This window comes from Poecilia reticulata, linkage group LG16 (assembly GCF_000633615.1).
Source record: "Poecilia reticulata strain Guanapo linkage group LG16, Guppy_female_1.0+MT, whole genome shotgun sequence".
Lineage (NCBI taxonomy): Eukaryota > Metazoa > Chordata > Actinopteri > Cyprinodontiformes > Poeciliidae > Poecilia > Poecilia reticulata.
In genome coordinates this window covers 17,910,209-17,935,594 of record NC_024346.1, presented here as the reverse complement: position 1 = coordinate 17,935,594, position 25,386 = coordinate 17,910,209, and the positions used below count along the sequence as shown (strand labels likewise).

The following is a 25,386-nucleotide window of genomic DNA, read 5'->3' as shown; positions in this document are numbered from 1 at the left end:
AGACCCTACACTTTTACAGAGGATGGGCCTTCTTCCTTAACACAATTTTTGAGAAACATATCTAATCACAAACAAGAATGGAATGGTTTGGTTTGAATGGTGAACACCATAAAGTCAACGTTTTCTCTATGGGAAGCATTTCTTTTTACCTGCTATTGTATTTGCATAGGTGAGCCGATGCAGTTTTTTTAGTATGCATGTAGAAAAATGCACAATGCACAAAATATTTAGTACAAAAAAAATCAACAAAAGAATCTTACATTCAAATAGCCATAGAAACAGCACAAGCTAAATCACTATAAAAAAAACAAAAAAACAAAATGTGCCTTCCAAAGCCTTTCTTGTATAAATCAGACACTTGACCGACGTCACTAACCGACAGCAAACCATGGTCCTAAATAATCAGTCGGCGTACCACCAAATCTCTCTGCAAAGAGACTTACAGCGAACCTATTTGTCACCCGGGCCTTCGCATGAAGATGAGCATGTATTTGTGCTACTTCCCTGAAAGGCAAAAAGAAGGACCACAAGTAGCTGGGCGACTAAGGTGTGAAAAATGGTGTGCATTTAAAGCAGCATGGGAAACAAAACCACGAAATGACTTCCTACAAAGCTCGACATGGTGCATGCAGTGCACCCAGGGTGGAACATCACCAATAATGCAAGCTAAGCTATAAATGTGACATCTAAAAGAAAGCTCAAAGGTTGTCTGCAGGGAGGAGGCGAACTCAAATGAGCTTCGTGGATGGCAAGTTCGTACTGATTTTAGATTTGCACATTTCTGCAAGTCTAATACGACTATGCTATTTGAATAGAAGTACTAAGCAAAATCTTCAAAACCTATTCTGGTTAGATGGTCACAAACCAAAGCTGAATGACATACTAATTCAGTGGTTGGAGGGTTGCAGCTTGTAATTTCACACACTGATGGTAAATGATGAATCACTGGCTCGTGCTGTACAGAGTTTGGCACCTACTAACCAACAGAGCCTTGCAAAACTATTCATGCATCTTTATTAGTATTATATCTAATGTAGCTAACTAGCTTAATGTTTTTAATCAGCATTTTATAAGACCAACACAAAATAGGGGCTAATTGTGAAATGGAATAAAATCTAAAAAGTGTGGCATTTATTTATGTAGAGGTCCTCAGAGGCAACACTTTGTAAAACAACTTTTTACAACAATCACAGTTGCAGATGTTCTGGGTTATGTCTCTACCAGCTTTGATCATCTAGACACTGAAGTGTAGGTCCAGTCTTTATAAAATACCTCAAGCTAATCCAGAGTATCTGTGGACATTAAACTTCAACTCCTGCATCACAGATTCTCAATACTCAATACTATGAAAACGCTACAATTCTAACAGGTTCAAGAGTTTTGGATTTTCCAACAGATTTCACTGCTTTGTTTTTTTTTGCCATGTATTAACCAAGACCAACCTCTTCCCCATGGTGATGGTGGCATGATGCTGCCGCCGTCATGTTCCTCTAGTAAGCTTTCTGTGAGTGTCGTCTGACCAGAGAACTTTCTGCTATGTGCAGTATTTGTTTCTCACATGACCTGAATTTCTGAAATTTCTTTTAAAGAAAACTCAGAAACCATGCATCATTTCCGCTTTGTAATAATGTCCTTCTTTGTGCTGGTCTGTCAAAAAAAATATTAAAAGTACATATGGTTATGGCGCTTATCATCCAAAGTCTTAATCTACATAATTGACATGTTTAGTTTTATGCCATAAAAAAGCATTAGAAGGAAACACATTGCAGAAAACATTTAAAGATGTCTTCAAATATTGCATAAATAGCTGATAATTTCCCGCACGTGCATGGCAATTTTTTTTAATTAAAGTGTCTGCGTTCATCTTTACTGTAATGAGTAATGGAAACAAACAACTGGACTAAATTATTCTGTTGAGCCGAAGAAAAATAAAAATAAAAAGAATGTCACATTTAATAGTTTGTGCCCACACCCATCTCTGCTCAGATCAAGTCAAAAGGTTGAGGTTTCCACAAAACTCTGTATCTCATGTGGTTGTCCAGGACTGTCCAATATGGTTAACCGGGACATTACTCAGCACCAGCTGTGTGTGATCAGAAAGGCAGAGGGCATGCAGAGCCTTCCGTAGGAACTGACACAGGCTGCGACGTTAGGATCTGTTGGCTGTTTCTTATGCCTGGTTTTAACGCTGTTTTGTGTCAGCGAAGGTCCCCAAAGACCCAGCTCGAGGACTCGGAGCAGAGGAAAGGAGAGAAAAAGAGAACGAGAGCAGTCCTCAGGTTTCACAGCTGCAGGCTCGACTCAGTCCTGAATTAAATGGTCTTGAGGAAAACCAATCCTAATTGATTCCAAGCCTCAAAGCTCTTTAGTAAACATTGTGAAGCACTGAAAATGACTTGTTATAATAATTCATTGGACACTTACTCTGTATAGAGCAAAATGAGGAAGCGGAGTGAAGTGAGATTAAATTCATATCGTTAGTCTCATTTAGTAACAAACAGCTGCTTAAAGTGTAACAGTATTTAAAGCTTCATGACAGAGATAATAGATGCACCTCGCCATTGTTGACGAGGGCGACCGCTATGTATTTCACAGTTTAAAAAAATTCTTTGGTTGATAAGGAATCAAGTTCTTTTCAATTTTTTCAAAATCAGAAAAAGAAAATCAGAGCAAAAATCATTTGTTTTGCATTGTTACTGGATAAGTTGGATATTTAAGCTCATCACAGGGAATCACTGCTGGGATAACTGTTTCAGTTTTTGCAAAGCACCGTTTTTCATGTTGGGTGTCCTTGTAAAGAGATCCTGTGCACAAAGACTTTGGTAAGTCCAAATGTCTTCCTGTGGAAGCACTGATTTACATCCTGCTGATGTAAAACTTTCCAGCTCGCTTTTCTCCTGTGTAGATCGACTCTTCCTATTCATGTGTCAGGATTCATTAATCGCTGTAAACAAACTGCACTTCCACAGACTCATCACATGGATGAGCAGCAAGGTTTTCTCAAAAACCACGCCACAGAAGAAGTGACTCTTTTTGGTTGTCCTCCCTTGCTCCTGGAGCAAAAGTGTGACGTTATTTAACAAGTGCAAATTTCTCACCAAATTGTTTAAGATGCTGCGGCAACTGCAGGCCGTGATGACAGGTAGAGAAATAGTGCATCAGAGAGGCAGGGCGTTCGTACTGACAGGTGAACTCAGGTGAAGCAGCGCCTAGCGAGGTCTCTGTTACTGGCAGTGATTTGCTGCTCCTCTGAGGGGATGAAATTCCATCTCTGTGCTCAACAAAGAGCCTGACGAGGTGTCAGTCAGGCTTAGAGATGGGCCTCCCATCCAATATTCAGCAGCTCCTCGAGCTGTAAATCTACACAGGACAACTTGAACACAGGACCAGCTTAACACTGAGCCATCTCAATGTTTAACTAGGTAGCCACATGCCTGGGCTACAATGACAAAGCTCTGGCAAAAGTGTCATTGCAGCTGGAGCTAACGCATAAGGACTGAAGTAGGACAAGTTAAAGGTTGTCAAAGGGCAAAAGTATGAAGTTTGAAGCAGGATTAAGCGATAAAGCAAAACCCCATAGGTGAGGGCATCTCGCGGAATACTGCTTGACCCAAAATCTACAATGAAAAAGATAAGCGATGCATGGTACGACATGGCATTTCACTAAGTTTACAGGCCAGACAAGGAGAGCTTTAAGTGATTAGCAGCCAAGAGACACACGTTAGTGCTGGAGGAACTGCATAGATCCACAGTTTGGGAGTACAGCTAAATAAAGGGCGAAACCGGATGGAAATCTGTTAGAGGCTGCAAAACCATACGCATGAGATATTCGTCTGTCAGAAAGGCCCAGTCTGAGATTCTGTGGCGAGACCTGAGAATTTGTCTTCCCGGTCAATCCACATCTAACCTCACTGGTTGGACAAGATGGGGAAAACATCAAGGGGTATGAATACCTTTGTGATGTATTGTTAAAAAAGACAGGGGGAAATGTGGCAGACATTTTTACAAGGTCAGATTATGCTTGCACAAAGATTAGTCTGTACTCTAAACAACTAGCTACACAATAAATGCTCAATCAATGATGACTTACTTTAGAGCTACACTTCCCATTTGCATTTGTGTGATGGTGACCGAAAGTCTCACACAGATAAAAATAAAAACAACTATATTTTCAAACATGAAAATGCTAAACTATTATAAAGACACTCACGACTGAGGCTTGAGAAATAACCTCATCTAATCCCCTGAGTCCTTTGGTATGCTCTGCTCTGAGACAACCTCGAATGAACAGTAAAACATGATTTTCTGGCCCCACATTCAGCGCCCGAAATGTAACTAAACACTAGCATTACCTCACAGACGACAGAGGGATGACAGCTGGCACGAACACAAAGGACGAGGCTCAGCCTAAAGCTGTCACCAAACAGGGCCACACTTGAGGTGAGAGGATACAATCTGCCACTTGTTAGATCATTTGTTTTATGGCAAAACTTTCTTAATACGCCCTTGTCTGTCGTAGCAAAACATGCTTCACGTAAATGCAACAACAACAACAACAACAACAAAAAAGAAAGAGAAACAGAATAAAAGTAGAGTCTGTTGTTTGTGCTAATTTCTTTTTTTTTTTTTTTGGTTTTGTGTTTCACTCACCCTATCTGTCTGTTGGTGGAGGGAGCCTGAGTGATAACTGAGCTGGACTGGGGAGAGGGAAGGGCCTGCTGGATCACTATGCTGGTATCATGGTTGGCCATCCGTGCATGGGACTGCTGGTGCTGACCTTGACCTGCTTGGCCATGCAGTGCGATGTTCTGCAAAGAGGAAGTGAGAGAGAGAGAGAGAGAAAGCAAAGCGTTCACACATGAAGTTAAGAATGAGTTTGAAGCACAAGTGTGCAGATTTGCAACCATTTAACTTTTCTTCCTCACACACCCATCTTTAAGCTGTAACTGAGAATTATGTAAACTATGCTCTACAAGGTTTTCCACGTTCCATTTGGGACACGCTGACAGTCTAATGAAGACCAGGTTCCTTGGAAACTCTCTGAAGGCTCAGTCATGTATAATAACAGCCATTGCAAAATAATTCTGGGTTAACAACATTTTACATCTTATATGGTGTGTCTTTTTTTTTTTTCTCATGTGGTGGTCCCTTCAATGGGTTTGTAAAGTTTTGGAATGTTAAGTACTTGCATCATTGGCACAAATGTCACTTTAATTTTTGGCTTTTAAATTTGAACCATTCTTAGAAAGTTGCAGAGAAACGTTCTGGAGCCATTAGCAAGGCCTAGCCTTGTATGAACTCCCTGGCAAAAGCGAATAAATTGTGTCCTGGCATGGACCTGCTATTTAAGCGTAATCCGTTTTCACCAAGTTTGAGGTCAGGGTCATTTTATTTAGAAGCTGTTTATCCTTCCGAAATCCTTTTTAAGGTGTGTTTTCAGTCGTTATCCTTCTGCTAACGCCTGGTTGTCAAAGTATCACAGATCTGTAATGTTAAACCTTTGAACTGGTCCTGACTTCAACCCCATTGAAACTTTATGCCTAAAAATTAGATCAGATCCTGGAATCCAACAGACTTACATGAAATCTACATTTTCTGACAAGACGAGTGATATCCTGACAGAATCATGTCAGAAGCTTGTTCATGACCACAAAAACCACAAAAACTTCAACTGTTTTCTTACAGCTTGCTGAGGGACATTTAACTATACATGATTATGTATGTAAAACCTTCAATTTGTTTGGATCAGAGTGAAGCACCTAAAATGAATTTTCAGACATTTCTTGTTTTTTAAAATTGATGGACTTTGATTTAAAGTTCTATACCACCCCATAAAAAGAACCGTTAAAACAAAGTTAAAGACCCACAATGATGTTATTGATAAGGCTATTTTAACCTCTGAGTGGCACTGTAGATCCAGTTTAATGTAATCATTAAACTAAACAAAAAACATAAAACTCCCAAAACCAAAAGTTGTTCCTTAGTTTTAGTGAAATGCATAAACAAACGTAAGATAACTGTCCTTTAAATATTAAAACATTAGAAGAAGAGTAAGCTTGATAAACAAAAACACAATAAAATCACATGCACTGTTGCACAACACATACTCATGTGATGTTTTTTTTTTGTTTGTTTGTTTTTTTTTTCATTTTGCTGGTTAACTTCAGCGTTTCAGGTGTTTGAGAGCTTTCGCTGCTTATCTCTGCCTATTGTGCATTTTACTCCTACATCGTCTTGCTCCGACTCGCCTCCTGCTGACTTAGCAGAGCCTCCCGTCATAAACCACACAGGCTGGGCAGGCTAGACATGGCTGACCTGAACACAGACAGGCTCCTGAGCCAAACTCCCAGAAAACAGCTTAGCTGCAGCATGCTCCGCACATGTTTCCAGACGTTAAATAAGCAGTCTGTCTTCTGCTGATTTGACTAGTATCCATGTCCCGGGTGAAGGTGCCGCAGGGCAGAGCTATAACGCATAAACGACGATGTCCTCTGGCGGATGTAACATTTTGGACCTCCGCTTTCATGCAGGACAGTCGGGCCAGTTTGTCTGGTTTTGCTGTTACAGTCAAGCTGCTGCCTCAGTGGTCTGACTTTATTTCTTGGAAGAAATATGACTCCCTCCCCTGAGAGTACGACTGAGGAGCTGCTCAAAGTTACAGGTGAAGAACCTGATCTGAGGTCTCTCTTCATCTGAGGTGGATGACAAATTTGTATCTGTTAGACCTCGTCTGTCACGACTGACTAATATGTACCTTAAACAAAAAAAAGATGAGAATAGAGGAAGGGATAACATAGTGCACAAACATTTGTGGTCATCGGCTTCTTTAAAGGGAGCAGTGTGGTTAGGTGAGGTTTAGGGTGTTTTCTTAAATCTATTTGAGAGGCTTTATCAGTTCACATGGTGTAGGCATCTATTTGTGACAGATGATTGCACAGATAGCGGTTTAAAACCCAACCCCGGTGGAGGGTTGTGGGTTTTTCTGGGTTTCGGCCTGAGGCTTTCTCCTCTGCATTGCAGTACCTGCTTACTGTCTTCTTCTTCTTGCGCTTTGCAGAAGTCCTGCTCAATGGAGCAGTCCAGGTCACTGAACAGTCCGACCTCTTCACAGTTCTTCAAGAATCGGGTCGGCGTGGGCGTCTGGTCTGGAAGTCAAAGAACATTTTGTCGAGCTTAAAACACTCGAGGTCTTAACAGTTGATTATACCATTTAATCCGCCAGGCTACACGAGAACATACGCGTTGGCAAGAAATTGTTCTCAAGCTTTGTCTTGAAGGAAACATTTAGCAATAAAACAAAAACCGACACACCGCAGAGCATCGTGTCTGCAAGAGAAGTAACATCCTTTCCAACATAAATGAAATGATGACAGAAACATATTCCAGTATATTTGGAGTCATCTTGAAATTAAACTAATGGTCCCCCCCTCAGGTTTACAGAATATATGGTGCTTTTAAAAGTATTCACCAACCCCTACCCCCAGACGTTCTCCACATTTCGTCATGTTACAACCACAAACCTCAATTATTTTATTGGTATTTTATGTGACTAAAAAACACAAAGGAGTCCGTAATTGTGAGATGGAAGGCAAAGAATATGTGGTTTTAGATTTTTTTTTTTTTTTTTTTACAAATAAAAATCTACCTAAGTGTTTCAGAAGCATATTTCGGTAAAATAACAGGTCCTGGTTACATGGGGGGTATGTCTATACCAGCTTTGCATATCTGGAGACTCAAATTTTTGTTCAGTTTTGGAAAAAAAAATAGCTGAAGCTCATTTAGATTTGATGAAAAGCATCTGTTGTAATTTTTAAAGTCTTTCCACATTCTCAATGAGGCTTGGCGAGACAATTCCAACAAATGAATATAACTCGCTGTAAGGTTCCATTAAGGTTGTTATCAAGTTTGAAGGTGAACTTTGGCATCAGTTTCAAGACTAATCCGTCTTCTTCCAGGATTGGTCTGAGTTAAGCTCAGAGCATCTTCATGTCAACTCTGACCAGCTTCCCTCTCCTTGCTGAAGAAAAGCATCCCCACAGCATGATGTGTCCATTATGTCCAGTGTTATTTTCCCTCCACGCATGCTTTTTACTTTAGTCGCATCTGAAAGCAAGACCTTCTTTCACATTATTGCTGGGTCCCTTCATGGCTTTTGGAAAACTGCAAATATGACTTGTTCAGGATTCCTAATCAAGGTGTAGGTTCATGTCTTAGAAAGTTTGGATATGTACCTTGCTTTTTCTATTTCCAGAGGATTTATTTATAACAACATCCTCTTTCAAACTTTTCCACAATTTTATCCCAGACCTGTCTACTGTGTTTCTTGGTCTTCATGAATCTGTTCACCTTAGAAGTCTTCATTTTTATACTGAGATTAAACTAAGCACATGTAGATTACATTTACTAACTAAGCAACTTGAGAAATTTGTTGCAATAGATTTAATTAGGGGATTGACAAATAAAAGACATTGTGTCATAACAAGAAAAGGCTTGAAGGCACTCTAAGTTACCATCACCCATTTGGTTTTTTTAAAAAGCATTAGAGCCTTTAGTTAGTGAGAGGGAGATGCTCCCTTGACAGCACCATTTTTGCCGACAAAGAACAGATTCCTCCCGCTGAGAGGGGGGTCTCAGCCGAAAGCTGAAAGCTGCATCGTTCAGCTTGATGTTCTTGGGGCGGGGGGTGCACACATATCAGGTTTCAGACAGTTGAAGGTGATTTTAGGATCACGGTTGTTTCAAAGGCTAAAAGCATGCTTCATGGTCTGTTTACTCATACTGGCTAGACTGGGGATTGACGCAAACTTTCAACATGACTAGTGAAACCAAAATACAGTTTTATCCAGAGTAAGAGTGAGATATTAATTTAAGCTCTAACTAAAAAATAAATAAATTTACAAAAAAAAAGGAAGCTATTAATTTTTATCCAGGATGCTGCCCAGTGAAAAGCAAACACTGTTCACTTTATTTTAAAGCTAAGGAGACTGTTTAGACACATTACCATGTGTGACTAAGCTCTAGCTTATGGGTAATGGTAAACTGCTGACCATTTTCTCCTGAGTTCAACATGTAATTCAGAGAATTTGTAACACAGACAGAAGACTATGAGACACTCGGCCTGCAAAAGCTGATCCTGTAGTCCAAACGGTGTAAATAATAAAGAGGATAGAATCTGGTTTAGCTAGACAATAGCTGGAGAGGCATAGTCTCTACAACACCTCAAGATAAGGTGACTATAATCGCTTATACTTAAAAATTAAAACTCACCTAAAAAATTTTTGAAGACGTAAATTACTCAAAGTGTTATGCAGAAAAAGAAGCGCAATATGGTGACCACAAACGGTAGGAACAGCAAGTTCCTGAGCCGTAGGCTAGCAAACCGTATGATTTACGTTACCTTAAACAGCTCGTATAGGACTAGCCATAAAGGTTTGCGATGACAGATGAGTATGTCTGTGGTTGAGTCACTTGTGGCACACCTCTGCATCAGAAACTTGCTGGGCTGCAGAAGCAAATCGGTCTGCACTGATGCCGACGTAACTCACCTGATAACATGTTGTCGTTTTTTATGGAGGGGAACTTAAGGGTCATCTCATGTTTGTGACGATGAATCATCAGATGGTCCTCCGTGGGAAAACGCTGTTTGATTTTAAGACCACGAGGTATGTAGAAGGAAAAAAAAGCAAGAACAGTTAATGGAAAGGAAAATAGGGTACTTTAGACAATTGCCTTTAGTTTAGACCAAAGGCAAAAAAAAGATGGAGAAACCTCTTAAACTAGAAAATAGATGCTAGATAACTGGTGTAGCTCTAAATATCATACTCTGGCTGTTTGCTTTGTAATTAGATTTGCTCTTTGCTCTGTGTGCTGTTAGGTAGAGATGTGCACATAGACATCCTGTGTGACTCTCCCCATATATGCGTTTATAGATATACACTAACCTGAGAGCAGCCAGGAGCATTGCACACGAATGGCCTTTCCTGGTCTGAGTTCATCCCTCTGGCCAGCGTCTCATAAAACTGCAAGAGAAGACATATAAATGAATGAAAAAGGGAACCTGACTGACTCTAGATCAAGCACATTGCTTGCTTTAATCCAAAGCCATTTAAAAACAGATTATTAAAACTTATACAAAAAGATAGAGCTGCACAATTGATCAAATTGCAATCATTTGCCTAACATAGTAGTTGCAGCTGTGCATCATGTTCTATTTAAAGTTAGATACATTGCAACTCTGCAATAACATAACAAACATGGCCAGCTGACACTGGACCTTGACAAAGATTTTGGAGGGCAAAATGCTTACGCACGAGTACGAGGTGGGGAAATTACATACACAGTTAATATTATTTATTTAAGAAATACAAAGAGTAGATTGAGAAAAGTATTTGCAAATGATGTCCTCGTCTTAAAATAAAAACATGAATATCACAACAGCAACATGTTTTCCATTATCATATTACCCTGTAAAACAATATGCATGCAGCATCTAACTAAAATGTACAATTAACAATAAAAACAAAAGCTTTAAGGGTTACTGTAACTTTTGAGAAATTATGTAATAAAGCATGTCTTAAATATGTAATTAATCTTAAGACCAAAAACGGCTAGTTTTCCAGATACGATGCCAAAAATTCCTCTAACTTTAACACTCATCTGTATTTTACAGTAAAGTGACAAAATAAATCTTCAATGGAAAATATTTTTAATTGAGTCACTTTTTATCTTCATCTTTTTAGTTATTTCTTGCAATATTATTGAACTTAGTTGGTACACTTCTCTGTGGAAAAATAAGAAAGGGAAGTGGTGTCACAGCAGACAAATATAATTAGATGGCAGAAGTCCATTTGGTCTATGACAAACAACCTTAAAAATTAGACTGCACTCACGCTAACAGTGTGCTACAAGAGTGCATGAGCTCCAACTTCTCAAAAGTAAATGACTTCAGCTGTTATTTTAGGTTTTATGAGAGAAATAGAGGACAAAACATCTTAGAAAGATGTGTTCCTTGACTCTTATTTAGCTATTTAAAAAAAAACAATAAAATGGAACTGTGGCATAATAAAAAAAGGAAAGAAATGCACATTTTAAAAATGAAATTGTGATCTTCACGTATGTGTGAAATATAAATTGTTTACAGCAGAATAAAGCATCAACCTTCAAACTTTGGGACGTAACCAATAAATAACACATGAACGACAGGTAGACGTGGTTTTTTTCCAGCTAATCTAAACAAAAACAGCAAAATAAAAAAAAGCTATAACAAAAGATGATTGGCAAATCAGATCAGTCTTTCATATATAAACAAAAAGAATTTTTTCAGCCTAAACCTAAGAAAAATCTGTGGTGATGTTTGCCATTTTTTGTTTAAAGTAAATAAAACAGTAACTGTCTATGCTGAGTCTCTCCACTTCCTAAATCTTGGCAGTGCCTCGGACAAGCAAAACCATCAAAAGGGTGAACCTCATAGTTAAATGAAATGCAACATTCATTTATGAGTGATGTATCATTTTAAATTATTCACAGATACACAAGTTGTTGCCTTTGTTAAACTTTTAAAACTGCACAGCATAACACATTTTAATGAGCTCTTCACATGATCAAGAGCATTATTATATTCTACAAAAGATTAAAAAAACACTTAAAACCCTTTTCAATTAGTGCATTATATTTTAGTATCAGATGTTAACATTTTCCAGGACGATAATGGTTCGTAGAGAGATACAGAAGTGCAGCCCATCAAGATTATAATGCCAGACATTAACACAACTTTAGAATTAAACCTTCAAACCTATTTTATCTTTAGTACTTTACGACAAACAAGTAGATCTGTTGGTGTGGAGAACAAGTAGAAACATTACTGGCATGAAGCGTCAGTAATTAAATTACTGTTTTGTTTTGACACTGAAATAAATTTTTTAAAAATCCCCATTGATATCGGAACATCATCAAAAGCTTGCGACTTTGTTACATCACCTGTCATATTACCGATCTGGAAAACATTAATTAATCCCATTCTTGATTTTGTTTTTCTTTTCTTTTCTTGTTTGCTGTGAACAGTTTTGCGGCGGTGTGATTCACACATTCAGCAGTCACATTTATCGCTTTTTTCTCTTTCGTGTTAGTCTGTCATGAGTACAAGAACTGCAACACACCTGTGATTTAGCCAGAGCCACCCTTCAAACTACAAACATGAATACTTTCACACACTATTTAGGCGTCCCTTTTTTCATGGGTACAGGCTATTTCCTGAAGCGCCGTCAAAACACTCTAATATTGTGTTATGTCAAGCAGTGGTGTTTGCCTAACAAGTTGTGTTTCATGACCAAGCCTGCAAAACAGGGTCTGGACAGGGTCTTTCTGTCAAGAGAGCAAAGTGATCAGGTCTTACTTTCCTTCCCCCCGGTGCACTGAGGCTCCACTTCACGGGCTCTAAAAGCTCACCTGGTCTCCTTTGCTACAACAAACACAACCAACGCTGGTGATTTGAGCTCCAAGTTCAAACTAAAACAGAGGATGACAGACCTGAGCCTGCAGACCTGTCGTTAGAGTCATTTCAATTCTGAATCATTTCTGTCACCTTTTTGTTAACTCAAATGAGTTTTCTACTGTTTCTGCCACTCGTGTCACTCTGCTTATTTTCTCATGATCTATTTATACAGGTTCAAGTGGGATGATCATATCGCTGCTGACGGAGTAAACGATGCATACAATTATCACTGGGAATTATTATTTAGAATCAGAATCAAAGTCCTTAGCATGAGAATTAATATAAAGGCCGACAAACACATACTTCCGGTTCCCGAAATTGGGTTTGATTGTTTCAGCAGAGTTACCAGGAAATCCAAACCATATGATGCATAAAACTCAACTGTTAATTCCAAAAATGCCTTTGCGAATTCCCCCATACCTCTCACACTTCAGATTATCAGTACTCAACGCCCCTCTCTTGGAAAGAGCACTTGGCCCACATTTTATATTGATGTTTTAGTTTAGCGGAGGAAATTTGGTTACACTATAACATTAACTAAACCCTGATGTGAGCGAGCTGAAGGATTAGGGTCAAGCATTTGGTTTCAAGAGGAACTGGGGAGGAATTCTCCAGGTAGACCACGCATTAGAATTTAAACAATATGGTGAGGAAAAGAGGGGTTGAGGTGCAAAGAGGTTAAAGCGAGCATGAACACGCAGAGCAATTCAAATCTGTACGTTCCTATAGCCTTGGCTTTTGACAGCACAAGTTCAAGGCAGGATTACGGCGATCCCTGAGGCAGAGTTTCTGGCCTTTTTCAAGACAGTTTCTTCAACTTCTGCTGCAGATCCACTCATGTAACAAATAACTGATCTAAACTTGATTTTATTGCAACTGTCTTGCACAACAGAGGAGGTTACCATTGCAATAAAGCCCCTAAACTGGAGAAACACTTTGATTTCAATGCAAGACATCAGAAATAAACCTGAGAGTTAAAAGTGCTACTCTGGAACAAAAGCTCTGGGGCCAGACTGAACTGTCACTTTACCCCTTTTCTTTTCTTTTTCTTTCTTTCTTTTTTTTTTTTTTTTTTTACATTAGCTCAATCATTACAAAGGAACCCTGAGTACTGGAAGCAGCCATCAACAAATAAACTCAGTTTGGGTCACATTTCACCAGTGCAATCAGCCTCAAGACTGCAATCAAGCCTGCGTAAAATATGGAAGAAATCTGTAGCAAGGTACAAATTAAAACAAGCTAGACTTCCTGCACTTGCAGGTCACAATTGTTAATGCAGTGGTTAATGCTTTTTGTGACGTTTTTGCCTATTTTTGTTACAAATTAAGTCCTAATTTAACGTATTTAATTATTTCAATGATATTTTGCAGTCTGAGCAGTTCCCTTGAAATTTACAACTTTTTTTTTTTTTGCATTTATAAGGTTCTACTTTATCCCCACAACGAAACAAAAACACGTCACATTAAACATACTAATGTTTCGTTTGCTGCTAATAATGGCAAGTTAAACTGGAGTTTCAATAAGCTATTTTCGTACTTAACCTCTCTACTAGACAAAAACATTTGGTTTCTAGTAAGCAAATAAAACCCAGACGTTGTACCTAATTTCATTTACCAAGCCACTTAATTAATGTTATTAATTCAAGAAATCACGAGGTGAAACAGTAAAACCGGAAGCATAATTTAGAGTGTACATGAAGGAAAAGTGGTTATTGGCAGCGCTGTCACATAAACATAATGACAGCGGCCGAGGAGCAATCATATAATTAAAGCGTGTTTCTTCCCTTCAAGCCGTATAGAAACAAAGCGCGCCTCGTCAGCACAACCTTCCTGAAAGTAGCCCTCAACATCTCCGCGGTTAATCAAATATCGACGAGCCTGCAGGATGACGTAATGTTGCTCACATTATGCTTTTCGGGGGGAAAATAAAAAAAAAATAACAAATGAGAACTTCAATTTAATATATATAAAATGAAAAAAAAACAACAACAGAAGCGTCGTTTGTTTCTCTTTAACTGGCTTGACAGCAGCAGAAGCGTTTTCCAGACCATCATTGGTGAACCGCAGCACGCAGAGTCCGGGACGGTCGCCGGCTGCGCTTTATCCCTGAACGGGACAGGCGTGACAATGATGCAGCGATGCAGCTCGGAGCAAGAGACTAAACTTGATAGAAGCGCCAGGGTGAAGTGAAACGAGCCCCGCTGCATAAACCTGTTTAGAAGTTGGAAGCTGAAGTGAAGTGGGAGTGAAGTGAAGTCCATGCAGACTATATGAACCGAGAGCTGCAGCGGCACTTGACTCCGTGTCAACTTCAACAACAGTAAATACAGGCCCACACATTGGCAATGAAGTGAGATGACAATCCGTTAAATCTAGCAAAACCCGCGGGAGACAGCGGTCGTTTTAGCTGCACGCCTGGATCTTTGCGAAACAGGAAGAAAATCAACATCTTCATCCAAACCGCTGGAGCGAACAAGAAAGCAAGCTGTTGCATTAAAGAAAAAAAAGTCACCCAAAAAAAATATCGCTTTAAACAAAGTCAACAAACCTGCAGAGGCTCGTGCAAGAGGGTCTGCATGGTGGCAGGGCTTTCAACTTACCAAACAAGTGTAGAAAATGTGAAGCAGCCTCTGAGAAGAAACCACGTTGGACTGAGAAAGGATTACAATGCGATCTATTTAGAGAAGCATAACGTCACCCCGGGGTGACGTCACGTGGGATTCCTGAACTTCTAAATCATAGCGGGCCCTGCACGAGGGGGGCGGCGCGGGCGGAGTGGGGTTAGTGGAGGAACGCCCAGAAGCATGGACGGGACACCGGCTGGTCCTGGAGTGGGTGTGGTGCGACACAGCAGTGGTCACACTGCTGACCAGTCAGACAGGCGGGTGAAGTGACAGCTCTGAACTGGGTTCAGGACGCAGCAGCTTGATGCAGGAGAAGGCTGCATCCAGGACTGACATTCGGCTGCAAAAGAATTTTGTTTAATTTTACTATTTTAAATTTTACTAAATAACTCTTCTATTTCCTGCGCATGCGCTTTTAATATATCCACAGAACGGGACGGGGAAGACATTTGGTTAAATTTAAAATAGGTTTTATCTCTCTCTCTCCCTCTCTCTCTAAGCTGCATTTATTATTATGCAGCTTAGTGCATAATAATAAATAATAATAATGAACCTAAATTTAAAGTTTTGTTTAGCTCAATATGCACTAAGAATGTACCTGTGTTTTTAACATGTTCTGGCTTGAAAAAAAAATAAAATAAAATAAAAAAAATATATATATATATATATATATATATATGTATATATACTAGATGTATAAACCAGCACTCCTGTTTCCTCATCTGTTGCTGTGTACTACCTGTCAGCTGGCTGAAAATAAGGCCCCTACACTTTTCCCATGTCTACAACAAAAACAAAGTTGTTTGAAAATAGCAAAAATACATAAATATTGTGATAAATAACCCTGTAAAAACACCATAAAATTGAACTACTTCCTACTATTTATTTACTACTTTTTACTATTTATTTTTACTTAAAACATTTTTGTACAGATAACCTTGCTATATCTATAACGAACCGTACTATAACAATAATAATAAGTGTGATATTATTTTAGCCACATTGGGAGAAATTATGCATTTTCTGTTTCAGACAAAAACAAGTGGTTTTCTTATCTTTTCTTTAAAAAAAATGTAACCCTAATAATGATAACCTTTCTGAATGAATGTGTGGCATCAACAACAGGTAAAACCTTCCAGTTGATTTTCTGAAACGTGTGCCTTAGCTCCAGCACATTAGCAGAGATTTAGACATCTGCGTATAACACTTTAGAGTTGCAGCTCCGTGGTGACCTGCTGGTGCCAATTGGCTGTGATTTCTCAGGCCACAGACAGTGGTAGCAGTGAAGCCATCCTCCACTCCAGGGATTAATGACTCCTCACACATTGAGAAATGTTTACCACTGGCCTGCGACCACTCCACTAGACACACTAAGAGCTCTGTCACCGAAACAATAACGCAGTCTGAAAGGCCCTCATAATTCAGGGTCTCTCCGCCTCTGTCTTTTAACCAGAGCTTTAATCAACATTTATGACATCCCTTTGTCTCTTTATTGCCAATATATTTCCCAACCAATCCAAACATTATGCTTCTAGAAGAACAGACTATTAAGACTGGAAAGAGCCGATACAGTTTGGGTCAGTGACCCACACTAAAGGAGATTTGATCTATATTATACTAACCCTTTTATGATTATGCCTTTGTGCGATGCTTTCGGGTAAGATCACCTTGAAGAGCCAGTGAGGATGATTGCACCAGGTGTGTAAAGAAGGAATAACAAAAGCGTCTTAACGTTTTTCTGTTTCTAAATAGAAATACTGAAACGGACACTGACGGGAGCATCTGACATCTGATTCTGAATTTGCTGCTCACTTATTTGTAAAGCTTAGAGTTGCATCACTGCTTTGTGATTTGCAGGTTTTAAATTGTGCGGTTATATAACCACACAATTGAAAGGTTGCCTCGCATGCATAAGTGTGGTCACAAAGCCTCACCATTTTAGCTGTTTTAACAAAATATACAGCTTGGATTAATTTTAACTATACCATATTGTATTCCTAGAATCCTGACGATAGGTTTTGGATCCGAAAGGGCAGGAAACATCTTCAGCTCATCACACAGCCCCTCATTAGGATGGCAGAGTGGGGAAGACTAGAGCAATCAGGTCCTATAGCTTCGTCTCTGGGTAAAATGATGTCTGGCAACAAAACTTATATACAAGATAGATAATAGCTGTTGGTGCAGAGTTATTTGGGTAGGTTTTCGAGGCAACACTGAACTTAGAAAGTATTCAACTGAAAATATGCAGGTTTGGAAAAATAAAGCTGAGCAATAGTACAGGAAGAAAAGGAGGGACATAATGATATATTGTGAAACAAGAAGACTTAATCTTGATTGACTGCTGTTCTTATGTAAACTGCTTGTGGTTCCAACTTAAAAAAAAAAAAAAACGTGGTAGGTAGTCAATGGCGAGACATGTTGAATGACTGTCTGGTTATTTGTCACAATAGCTGTAAGTCAGAAAAACTTTGAACAGAGTTGTGATTCTATTGTAGAGTTAAGCTTGAATGCAAACATACAAAACTCTGTTTGCACTGCTGATCACACAATAAATCTGCTTGTGTACAGTGCAACACACAAAATGCAAAGGTAAACAATATCTCTTGTGGAGACTAAGAAATGTAAAACTGCTAAGCCTTCAGGTGGAATTAGAAACTCATTTCATTGTAATTTGCACGTTGGAAGTTTAAAGGTAGAAAATCTTAGGGATTTTTCTGCATTCAAAAAGTGATTCCTATAACCATCAAGAGCAGTATTAGGAGGCAGTTCAGTGAGATGACTCCTTAAAACTAAAGAGTACCATCCTGTATGCCAGAAAATGGATTCTGCATGTTTAGATGTGTTTATTGTGAATATAACAACCATGGATAGAAAAAGATCAAATGAAATTATGGTCTTATTTGTGTTAATTTCACAATGCAGTGGTTCTTAAACGTCTTCTGCTTTCATCATAACAAGAATTAAAATATGGTAATACAAAACTCGCAAACTCGCGATCAGATCTGACACAAACCAAGAAACTGCTTTAATTTGTTCAATTACCCAATTCAGATGTACAAAAGTGACAGCTTATCTCATCTCTGGCAAATAAACAGAGTTGTACATCAACGCAGAACTGAATGGAGGATTTGTTTCTAACAAATTAAAGTGCTTTGTCCATTAGCTCTACATGTTTGGTTGAAGGGTGCGGTTTAAAAATGTGATGATTCATACATGTATTGCTGAGAAGTGAACCACATACCACATGCTGTGATCTTTGTTCTTCCACTATCTCACACCAGCTGCACAAAAATTGGAGATAACTCGAATTAAATTTCCTCTTTTGCTTCTTTTTTAGTAGACTTCAGCTTCCACAATGTTTTTTTTATTTTTTATATATATATATAATGTTCTCTTCAGCACTTGTCCTCTGAGAAATGTCCATTTAGCAACAAGATTGTATTTTTTTTTCTTCTTTTGAATCACTTGTCAAATCATACTGTTTAGCTTTACGTCACAGGTCATTTTACATCTTTAACTTGAAGTGTCTGAATAATGATGTAAGTTGCTTAATTTGGTAACTTTTGTTTTTTTTTAGCCTTCTATAGCATATTTCACCATCTTCACAAGTTTCATAGCCAAAGAAAACAAAGGTTACCAAGGTAACAATGACAGACAATTACAGAAAATTGTTTCAAGATGGCACCCCTCTCCCAGCACACAGCACTGTTTGATGTCCACATCATTTAAAGTTGAATGAAAGTGTTGTTAGCTGTCTTGATTACTTATAACCCGTACTTCCTTGCTTAGCTGTCTTTAACAACGCTAAGTAGTTATTCATAAATAAATAAAGATGATTTGTTAAACCCATGGCTGAAAATTAAAGTAGTGAGGGAATCATTTTACTCATGAGCTCATCTTTCTTAGCTGAATTACAGGAAGTTTGTTGAATGCAACGCTTGTTTTAAGAGTACATTCTAATAAAAAAATAAATAAATAAATAAAAATAAATAAATAAATAAAAATCTCTGGTACATCTGTTACCTCATCTGTATTTATGGGATGCAGCAAGTTGAAGAGCAATAATTAGTTATAACTATACCCATGAAGTAAAATGGTAAATAAATAACTGGAACAGGCAGAGCCAGCATTTGTAATTGAAAACATCCAGTTCTTTGAAAAACGACAGCAATGAAATAAATTGACAGCGTTTTCCAGTAAAAACAAGAAAAACTGTTTTACTTTGGCTTCAAGTGTGAAAGGCACAGAGGCATGGAGTCTGTGAATATAATGGAATAAAATGAATGAATGAATGAATGAATGAAATGACACCTCCTATCAATTAATATTGCAAAAATACTCTCATTTACTGGCAAATTCATATTATTATTATTTTTAAAAGCCCACTTCAAAGAATTAGTCCTAAAGAAAAATTCTAAATATTAATTCTTACATGGTTAATGTGGAGAGGTTGATATTATCCTGGTAAATATTTGCATCATTTCCACCACACCACTAAAACAGACAATGATAAAGACTCAGTTTTAGTTGTTTTTATGGTAAGCTGTCATAAAACCTACGCTTTTCACTGTATGAATAACTCTAACCTACATACGGTTTAAGAATAAAAATGAACTATCTATCAGTTTATGTACATCTCAAATATCCAAATTAATCTAACAGTATTTTGATACCACTAACATGAAATTACCATGACATAAGATAACCGAGGAGGAGCACTGAGGGTTTAAATTACTAGACTAACTTATTTACCTCATGGACATTATTTTAATTCCTTGTTACCTTAAGGTTGTGAACTTTACTAAAAGTAAATGAACTGATGTAAATCACATTTATTCCCAGACTAACACTGCCACTCTGTGGCCATTAGTTGTTTTTGAGCTGCTTGTTGATCCATAACGACTGCACTAATTGCTGATTAATCTTGGAAGAAGAATAATATCTGGAGTCATTTCTAGAAGTGATTGAAATTAAACTCTGAGTTAGTCAACGTTGGTGCAGTTGTAATGAAGACTGGACAGTTATTTAAAAAGAGATGTGTTTAATGACTTCAGGCTGTCTATCTTTTAGCAGGCTGCAGAAAATACATTCATTAACGTTAACACTGTTTCATTTTTTAAAATCCTTTTGAAATTCAAATACAAATATTTTAAACAATCCTTTTGGCATGTAAGTAACCAAGATTTTCACTGGAAAACCAGGGCTTAGATAATAAATAAGTAATATTATTTTGAACAGCAAAATGTAGCTCCCATAACTAAATAAAGTTCCTCAACCATACCCTGAATATATTTTAGGACATATGTATGTTTAGGGATATCTTATAATATCACTCTGTGGCATCTTGGATAAATACATAACCATGTCTTTATCATTATTATTTTTACAGATTTCTGTTGTCATGGTCAGATCAAGGTGAAGTTGTGTTTGTGGATAGTTAGGGCCCCCTGCTGGCCACACGTGAATCTGGATTCCAACAGGACAAACTGAGCTTTTTACCAACAGGAAAAGTCATAGTTAAGCTAACAGAGTCATGATTTTAAAGTGCATTAACAAAATATTTTGTTTGTTTCTAAGCTGGGTGTATATTTCAGGCAAGTTCTGCATGCCTACTCAAAGTTTGGAGAAAAATGTGAGGTGCTGTGGCATGACCTCAAACTGCCAATGCTGGTCAAAACAATTAAGCTAAAACAACCAATTATTAGGTGAGGAAGACTATTACGTTTTCCAGGAAGGTAAGGCTAGCTTTTTCTCTTTATAATTTAAACTACAATTTAAAAACCTCTTTTTGTATTTTGTCAGATTATCTTTGTCTGGTATGAGAAAGTTGTATGACAATCTAAAAAGGCAAAATCACAAGAAAGCAGATGAATACTTTTCTCACAAGACTAGATTATGAATTTGTTTTTCATTTGGTTTTTAGGATGAGTGTGTAACAACTATCCTGGAACAAGAGATCAAAAATGGCCTTCAGGATGGCTCTGCACATTTCAGGAGGGCCTGCTGTCTCTCGCACATTTAGTACTTTACTGTTTATTCATATGTGCTGACTGACCCTGCTAAATACATTAACAAGCTAAACATAACAGCCGAGGCCAGGTGGAATTATGAACAAAGTAATTGTAATAATCATTAAAACTCGTTTGACTAAATTATCAATTATTTTGACATTAAGAAAATAAACGACTAAAAAAAATAATACTTGCATGCCTAATTTCTGTAGATGTGCGGTTTCAACCACATCCGTGCTTGCTGTTTATCAGAAAACTGTTATGCTTTTCAAATGAAAGTCTGCAGCTTTACATCCGGTGCTGCTGTCGGTCTCCAGCTGGTTTGACGCAGCTCGGAGGAGTCACAGCTCCGATCCAGCTGTTCTCACCGCTGCTTTGCCCCGCTGCCTCTGCTCCACCGCTGCCTACCTTTCAAATGTCACGGCGACCATGACAGGCATCGCGGCTGTTTCCTTCTTCTCCAACGCTTGCAGCTTCGCCGGCTGCGGGCTTCACTTTGACTCCCTGACCGAGCTCATCGTGCACATCGAGGATAACCACATCGGTAAGAGCCGCACAGCACCGAGCGACCCGCCACGGCCGAAGCTAGCAAACGTGGCTACTAGAAGCTACAGCTAACAAGTTACTTCCTGCGTCCTGGCAACCCGGTTGCTAGGTGTGGTGACTGCTGATGTTCCGCTGGATCCTGTTCGTTTCTGTCTAAAGAGCTCAGTTACTTTCTATATAGCAGTAACACTGACAGAGTTGGAGAACTGAAATAAGTCGGTAAGAGAAACCGGAGACACTTTGTGGGGTTGGCAAGTCGCTCGTGCGGCATCTGAGGCAAGGCCGCGAGCAGAGATCAAAGCGCCGCTTATAAATTTGATTCATTAGGTTGCATTGAATAATTACCAGCGTTTTGATGTTTGCCTAGCAGCACTCAGTATGTCATAATGCAAAAATCCTAAAACTCGTTTCTGCGTTGCTGGTGTTACTTTGTCTATCACTTCACGAAGTTTCAGCCTGGAGAAAACAAACTTCTTTCAGAATAAATTAAGTATTTTGGACAAACATTATTAGTGATTTTGCTTTTGTTTTTGTCAACCTGTCTTGTAAGATAGTGATTATATTGTTCTTCCTTTTCCTGTAATTAGATTTTACCGTCAGCTTGTTGTAGAGAATATTTAGGTTCATACTGCATATTCTATACCTCTTGGCTAAGTTACATAAGGAAAAATGTTATCATTATTATTGATATTGTTTTGTTATTAAATACTAATCTTGTTTGTAAAATTCTACTTAGCAGTAATTTGTAAAGAGGATGCTGACCAAATTTAAACGTATTGACCAGAATGTTAACGTTACCTAATATTACCACCATTTATGTTTTACACAGAAATAGTAAAACGGGGTCAAATTACTTTTACTTAAAAGAGAAAAAGCAACTAGTTATTTTACTGATGATAAAGTATTGATTATTACACTTCTGATATTTATCTAGAACTTTTTGCATCTGTTTTTATTCTGACACCTGGACTTTATCAAAAATGTAGATCAAACACTTAAGTAGTGGAGAAGCTTTTCAAGTAGATGGGATTATTATGCAGCATATAATTCTTGGTTGCTGCTTTGTTCTTTATGGGGTACACTCGGAGTCTAACAGCCAATATTAGCACATTAGTTAGCCAAACCCTACTAGGCAGTCTGCAGTCAGCTGCTTGGTCGACATGCTGCTGATAGCTTGTCAAAAATATCTCCAGCAGTTTTTTGGGTGAGAGGAATGGTGCACCTATTAACCCTTTGAGGGTTGAAAAGTTCCATAAAAGTCTGGTGTCATTTCATTACAGCAACAGGTGGGGAAGGCGGAGAACTCCGTTAATAAGCTCCATAAAGCTTGAGAAAACTTCAGTCACTGCAGCACTTTCTCTGGCATCTCACTACAACATGACAGATACATTTTAGAGGCTTTGACAGCACAACTTTGTAAAAACTTGGCATGCCTTCAAACAGCTATAGGCAGCCCACGCAGATAAAATCGTTATCTGCCGGAGATGTACTTTTTGAGTCATTAAATTAATAAAAACTGACATTTTAGTCTGTAAACACATGAACAAACGGCATGACCTTTGACGTTGGTTGTTTTTAGGAAACAGATAAAGGTTAGTAAGATGTGCTCTGATCTGATGCATAAGATAATCTTCTCATGCTTTCGTTTTCTGTTGCTTTTAAACAACTTTCTCTGTCAAGGAATCTGCAGCATGTGTTTTTTTCCTTTATGGTCAATCTCTGCCACACTTAATTACTGAAATAAAGAACTTTTACAGAAGTTTGTTTGCATGTAAAACAGTACTAAAAAAAGAAGTTACACTTGGTAAAAAAAAAAAAATGTGGAATTGGTGTTGGCTAGTAAAACTCTGACTGACTGTCTTTAACAAGAAGTGTAACATTGCATATAAAGGAGGCCAGTTTAATGTCCTATCAGCTTTGGGTGGGATTGCAAGCAGCTCAACAACACTGCTGCTGCTGCTGCTGCAGATAAAATAGCCTCACAGATGTTGTCAAATTTACAGGCCATCCCACTTCAATCAAAGCCCCTCCCTAAATATTATGCAATAATTGAAGCAGGACTAATATCAGGATACACTCAAGAAATCATTTTTGAATTAATTCATTTATTTTTCAAGCTATTTTGTGTGGGGTTTTTTTCCTATCCATTCGAGGGGCGTTTAATAACATTTAATGAAGGTCACTGGATGACCAAGTTCACTTGAGCCTCACTATTTTGCTTCCCACTTTCAAATCAGCTGTTTTTGATCATACTATCTATATCAGCAATGGAACTATCTGGAGTTAAATACATGCAACATGTTTCTTTTTACTTTTGGATTCCAACAGGTGCAAAGTATTGCACGAGGTTTTATGTATAGATGTATCCAAATTCCACAAGCATGAGATCAGCACTCTTATCTATGTATGGGCAGGTGTAGTGTAACAAAAAATGTTTCAGTGCAAGGTTTAATTAAAGGCCTTTTTTTTTTACACATGTTCACCAGCAGGGAGCTGTAGATTTCACAAGAGTGCTGTTTTTGTTGTAATGTCGGCACTGCCTTAATTATTGTGCTGTATAAACATGATGTAACACAGAGGCCCATTTCTTGTTGACGGTCTTCAAAATGCAAAAGATATGAGAACAGGTAATTTACAGAAAGCAAATGTGTGTTGATCTTCAAAAAAAAAGTGTAAAAGAAAAATAGGAAGGAATTGTCAGGAAATATGTCCATATTTACAGTCATTTTCTAATTAAGTTTCAGTTAACTCAAGCTGTGGCAAACAGGGCTAGATGATGATGACAATAAGGGTAAAATCTCCAGATCTAACTATTAGGGAGCCGTAGCACATTTTTAAGTGTAAGATTACGTCTTTGAAATAAAAGATCAAAATTTTAAAGGCAATATTTGTGGAGGCTTTTCCCCCTTTGACTCCTCCACATTATGTCAATCTTTGTTTTTCTACCTTTTATTGCTAAGGTTCTCCATTTTCATAGATATTCTTAAATTGCATGACTCGGATTGGTGATTGGCAGGTCAACATCTCCCACCATTTTGCATCTATAAAAGCACTGTTAAAATCGCAAGTTCTTTCTTTCTGATATATTTCAAACTGCGTGGTCAGACAAGGTCAGCATTTTATTTGTTGTCTGTTGTACCCTTTAGAAAAATAAAACTGAAAAAAAACAAAACAACTGGAATCAATCTTTGTCTGAATCAGCAGGTCAGACCTCGAAGAAAGACGGAAATTGGAACCAGTCAAGAAGTTGCCTGATTGACGCATCTCTAGTTCCAGGGCGGCAAAATAAGTCTCAGAATCACTGATGAATCTGGAAGTGGGAGACAATATTTTTTTAAATGAATAGAACGTGTCATCTATTTTTATTATTTTAAAGATTTTGTACTTTTTAAAAGTGATAGCATTTGAGAACCAAAAGACATGCCGTTTTTTTTTTTTTTCAGGTTAAGCCGCATCAAACGGTGCCATTACAATTTTTTTAGCGTTCACATTTGTTAGTGTGGCAAAAATGCAACTTCCCTTCCCCACAGCGTGACCCTTCGCTCCAACATCTGCTCCCCTGATCCGATATTTCAGGCCCTTATTATTGAAGGTGACAGGGCTCAGCTACCTCTGTTGTTCTTGTTTGTTGCTTGACTGGCTTTAATATCGTCGGCTTTCAGACTGGTGCTGCATGTGTCAGAGGTGTTAGCTTTAGTTTAAAAAAAAAAAAAAAA

The 25,386-nt window shown here is 38.2% G+C and overlaps 2 protein-coding genes and 1 long non-coding RNA gene across 6 annotated transcripts in view; 2 read left to right on the top strand and 1 right to left on the bottom strand.

Moving 5' to 3' along the window:
- The window catches only part of creb5b (cAMP responsive element binding protein 5b), a 53,421-nt gene extending 31,800 nt beyond the window's left edge, over positions 1 to 21,621 (bottom strand). Inside the window, exons 1-5 of one of the 4 annotated variants that reach the window (XM_017309572.1) lie at positions 21,533 to 21,621; positions 9,942 to 10,019; positions 9,546 to 9,639; positions 7,024 to 7,145; positions 4,651 to 4,808 (exon numbers count right to left, since the gene is read on the bottom strand). In XM_017309572.1, the coding sequence (XP_017165061.1) occupies positions 4,651 to 4,808; positions 7,024 to 7,145; positions 9,546 to 9,639; positions 9,942 to 9,995 (428 nt within the window). In that variant the 5' untranslated portion in view covers positions 9,996 to 10,019; positions 21,533 to 21,621. Of the gene's footprint in view, positions 1 to 4,650; positions 4,809 to 7,023; positions 7,146 to 9,545; positions 9,640 to 9,941; positions 10,020 to 14,315; positions 14,523 to 15,037; positions 15,340 to 21,532 lie in introns of those variants that run through there. The other 3 variants (XM_008432491.2, XM_008432493.2, XM_008432492.2) reach the window with 3 other exon arrangements.
- jazf1b (JAZF zinc finger 1b) overlaps positions 21,403 to 25,386 on the top strand; it is a 17,080-nt gene continuing 13,096 nt past the window's right edge. The window contains exon 1 of the mRNA XM_008432496.2: positions 21,403 to 21,668. Coding sequence (XP_008430718.1) covers positions 21,554 to 21,668 — 115 coding nt within the window. The 5' untranslated portion in view covers positions 21,403 to 21,553. The remainder of the gene's footprint in view (positions 21,669 to 25,386) is intronic.
- LOC108167032 (uncharacterized) overlaps positions 21,678 to 25,386 on the top strand; it is a 9,608-nt gene continuing 5,899 nt past the window's right edge. Inside the window, exon 1 of the long non-coding RNA XR_001777426.1 lies at positions 21,678 to 21,889. This is a non-coding gene — a long non-coding RNA (uncharacterized LOC108167032). The remainder of the gene's footprint in view (positions 21,890 to 25,386) is intronic.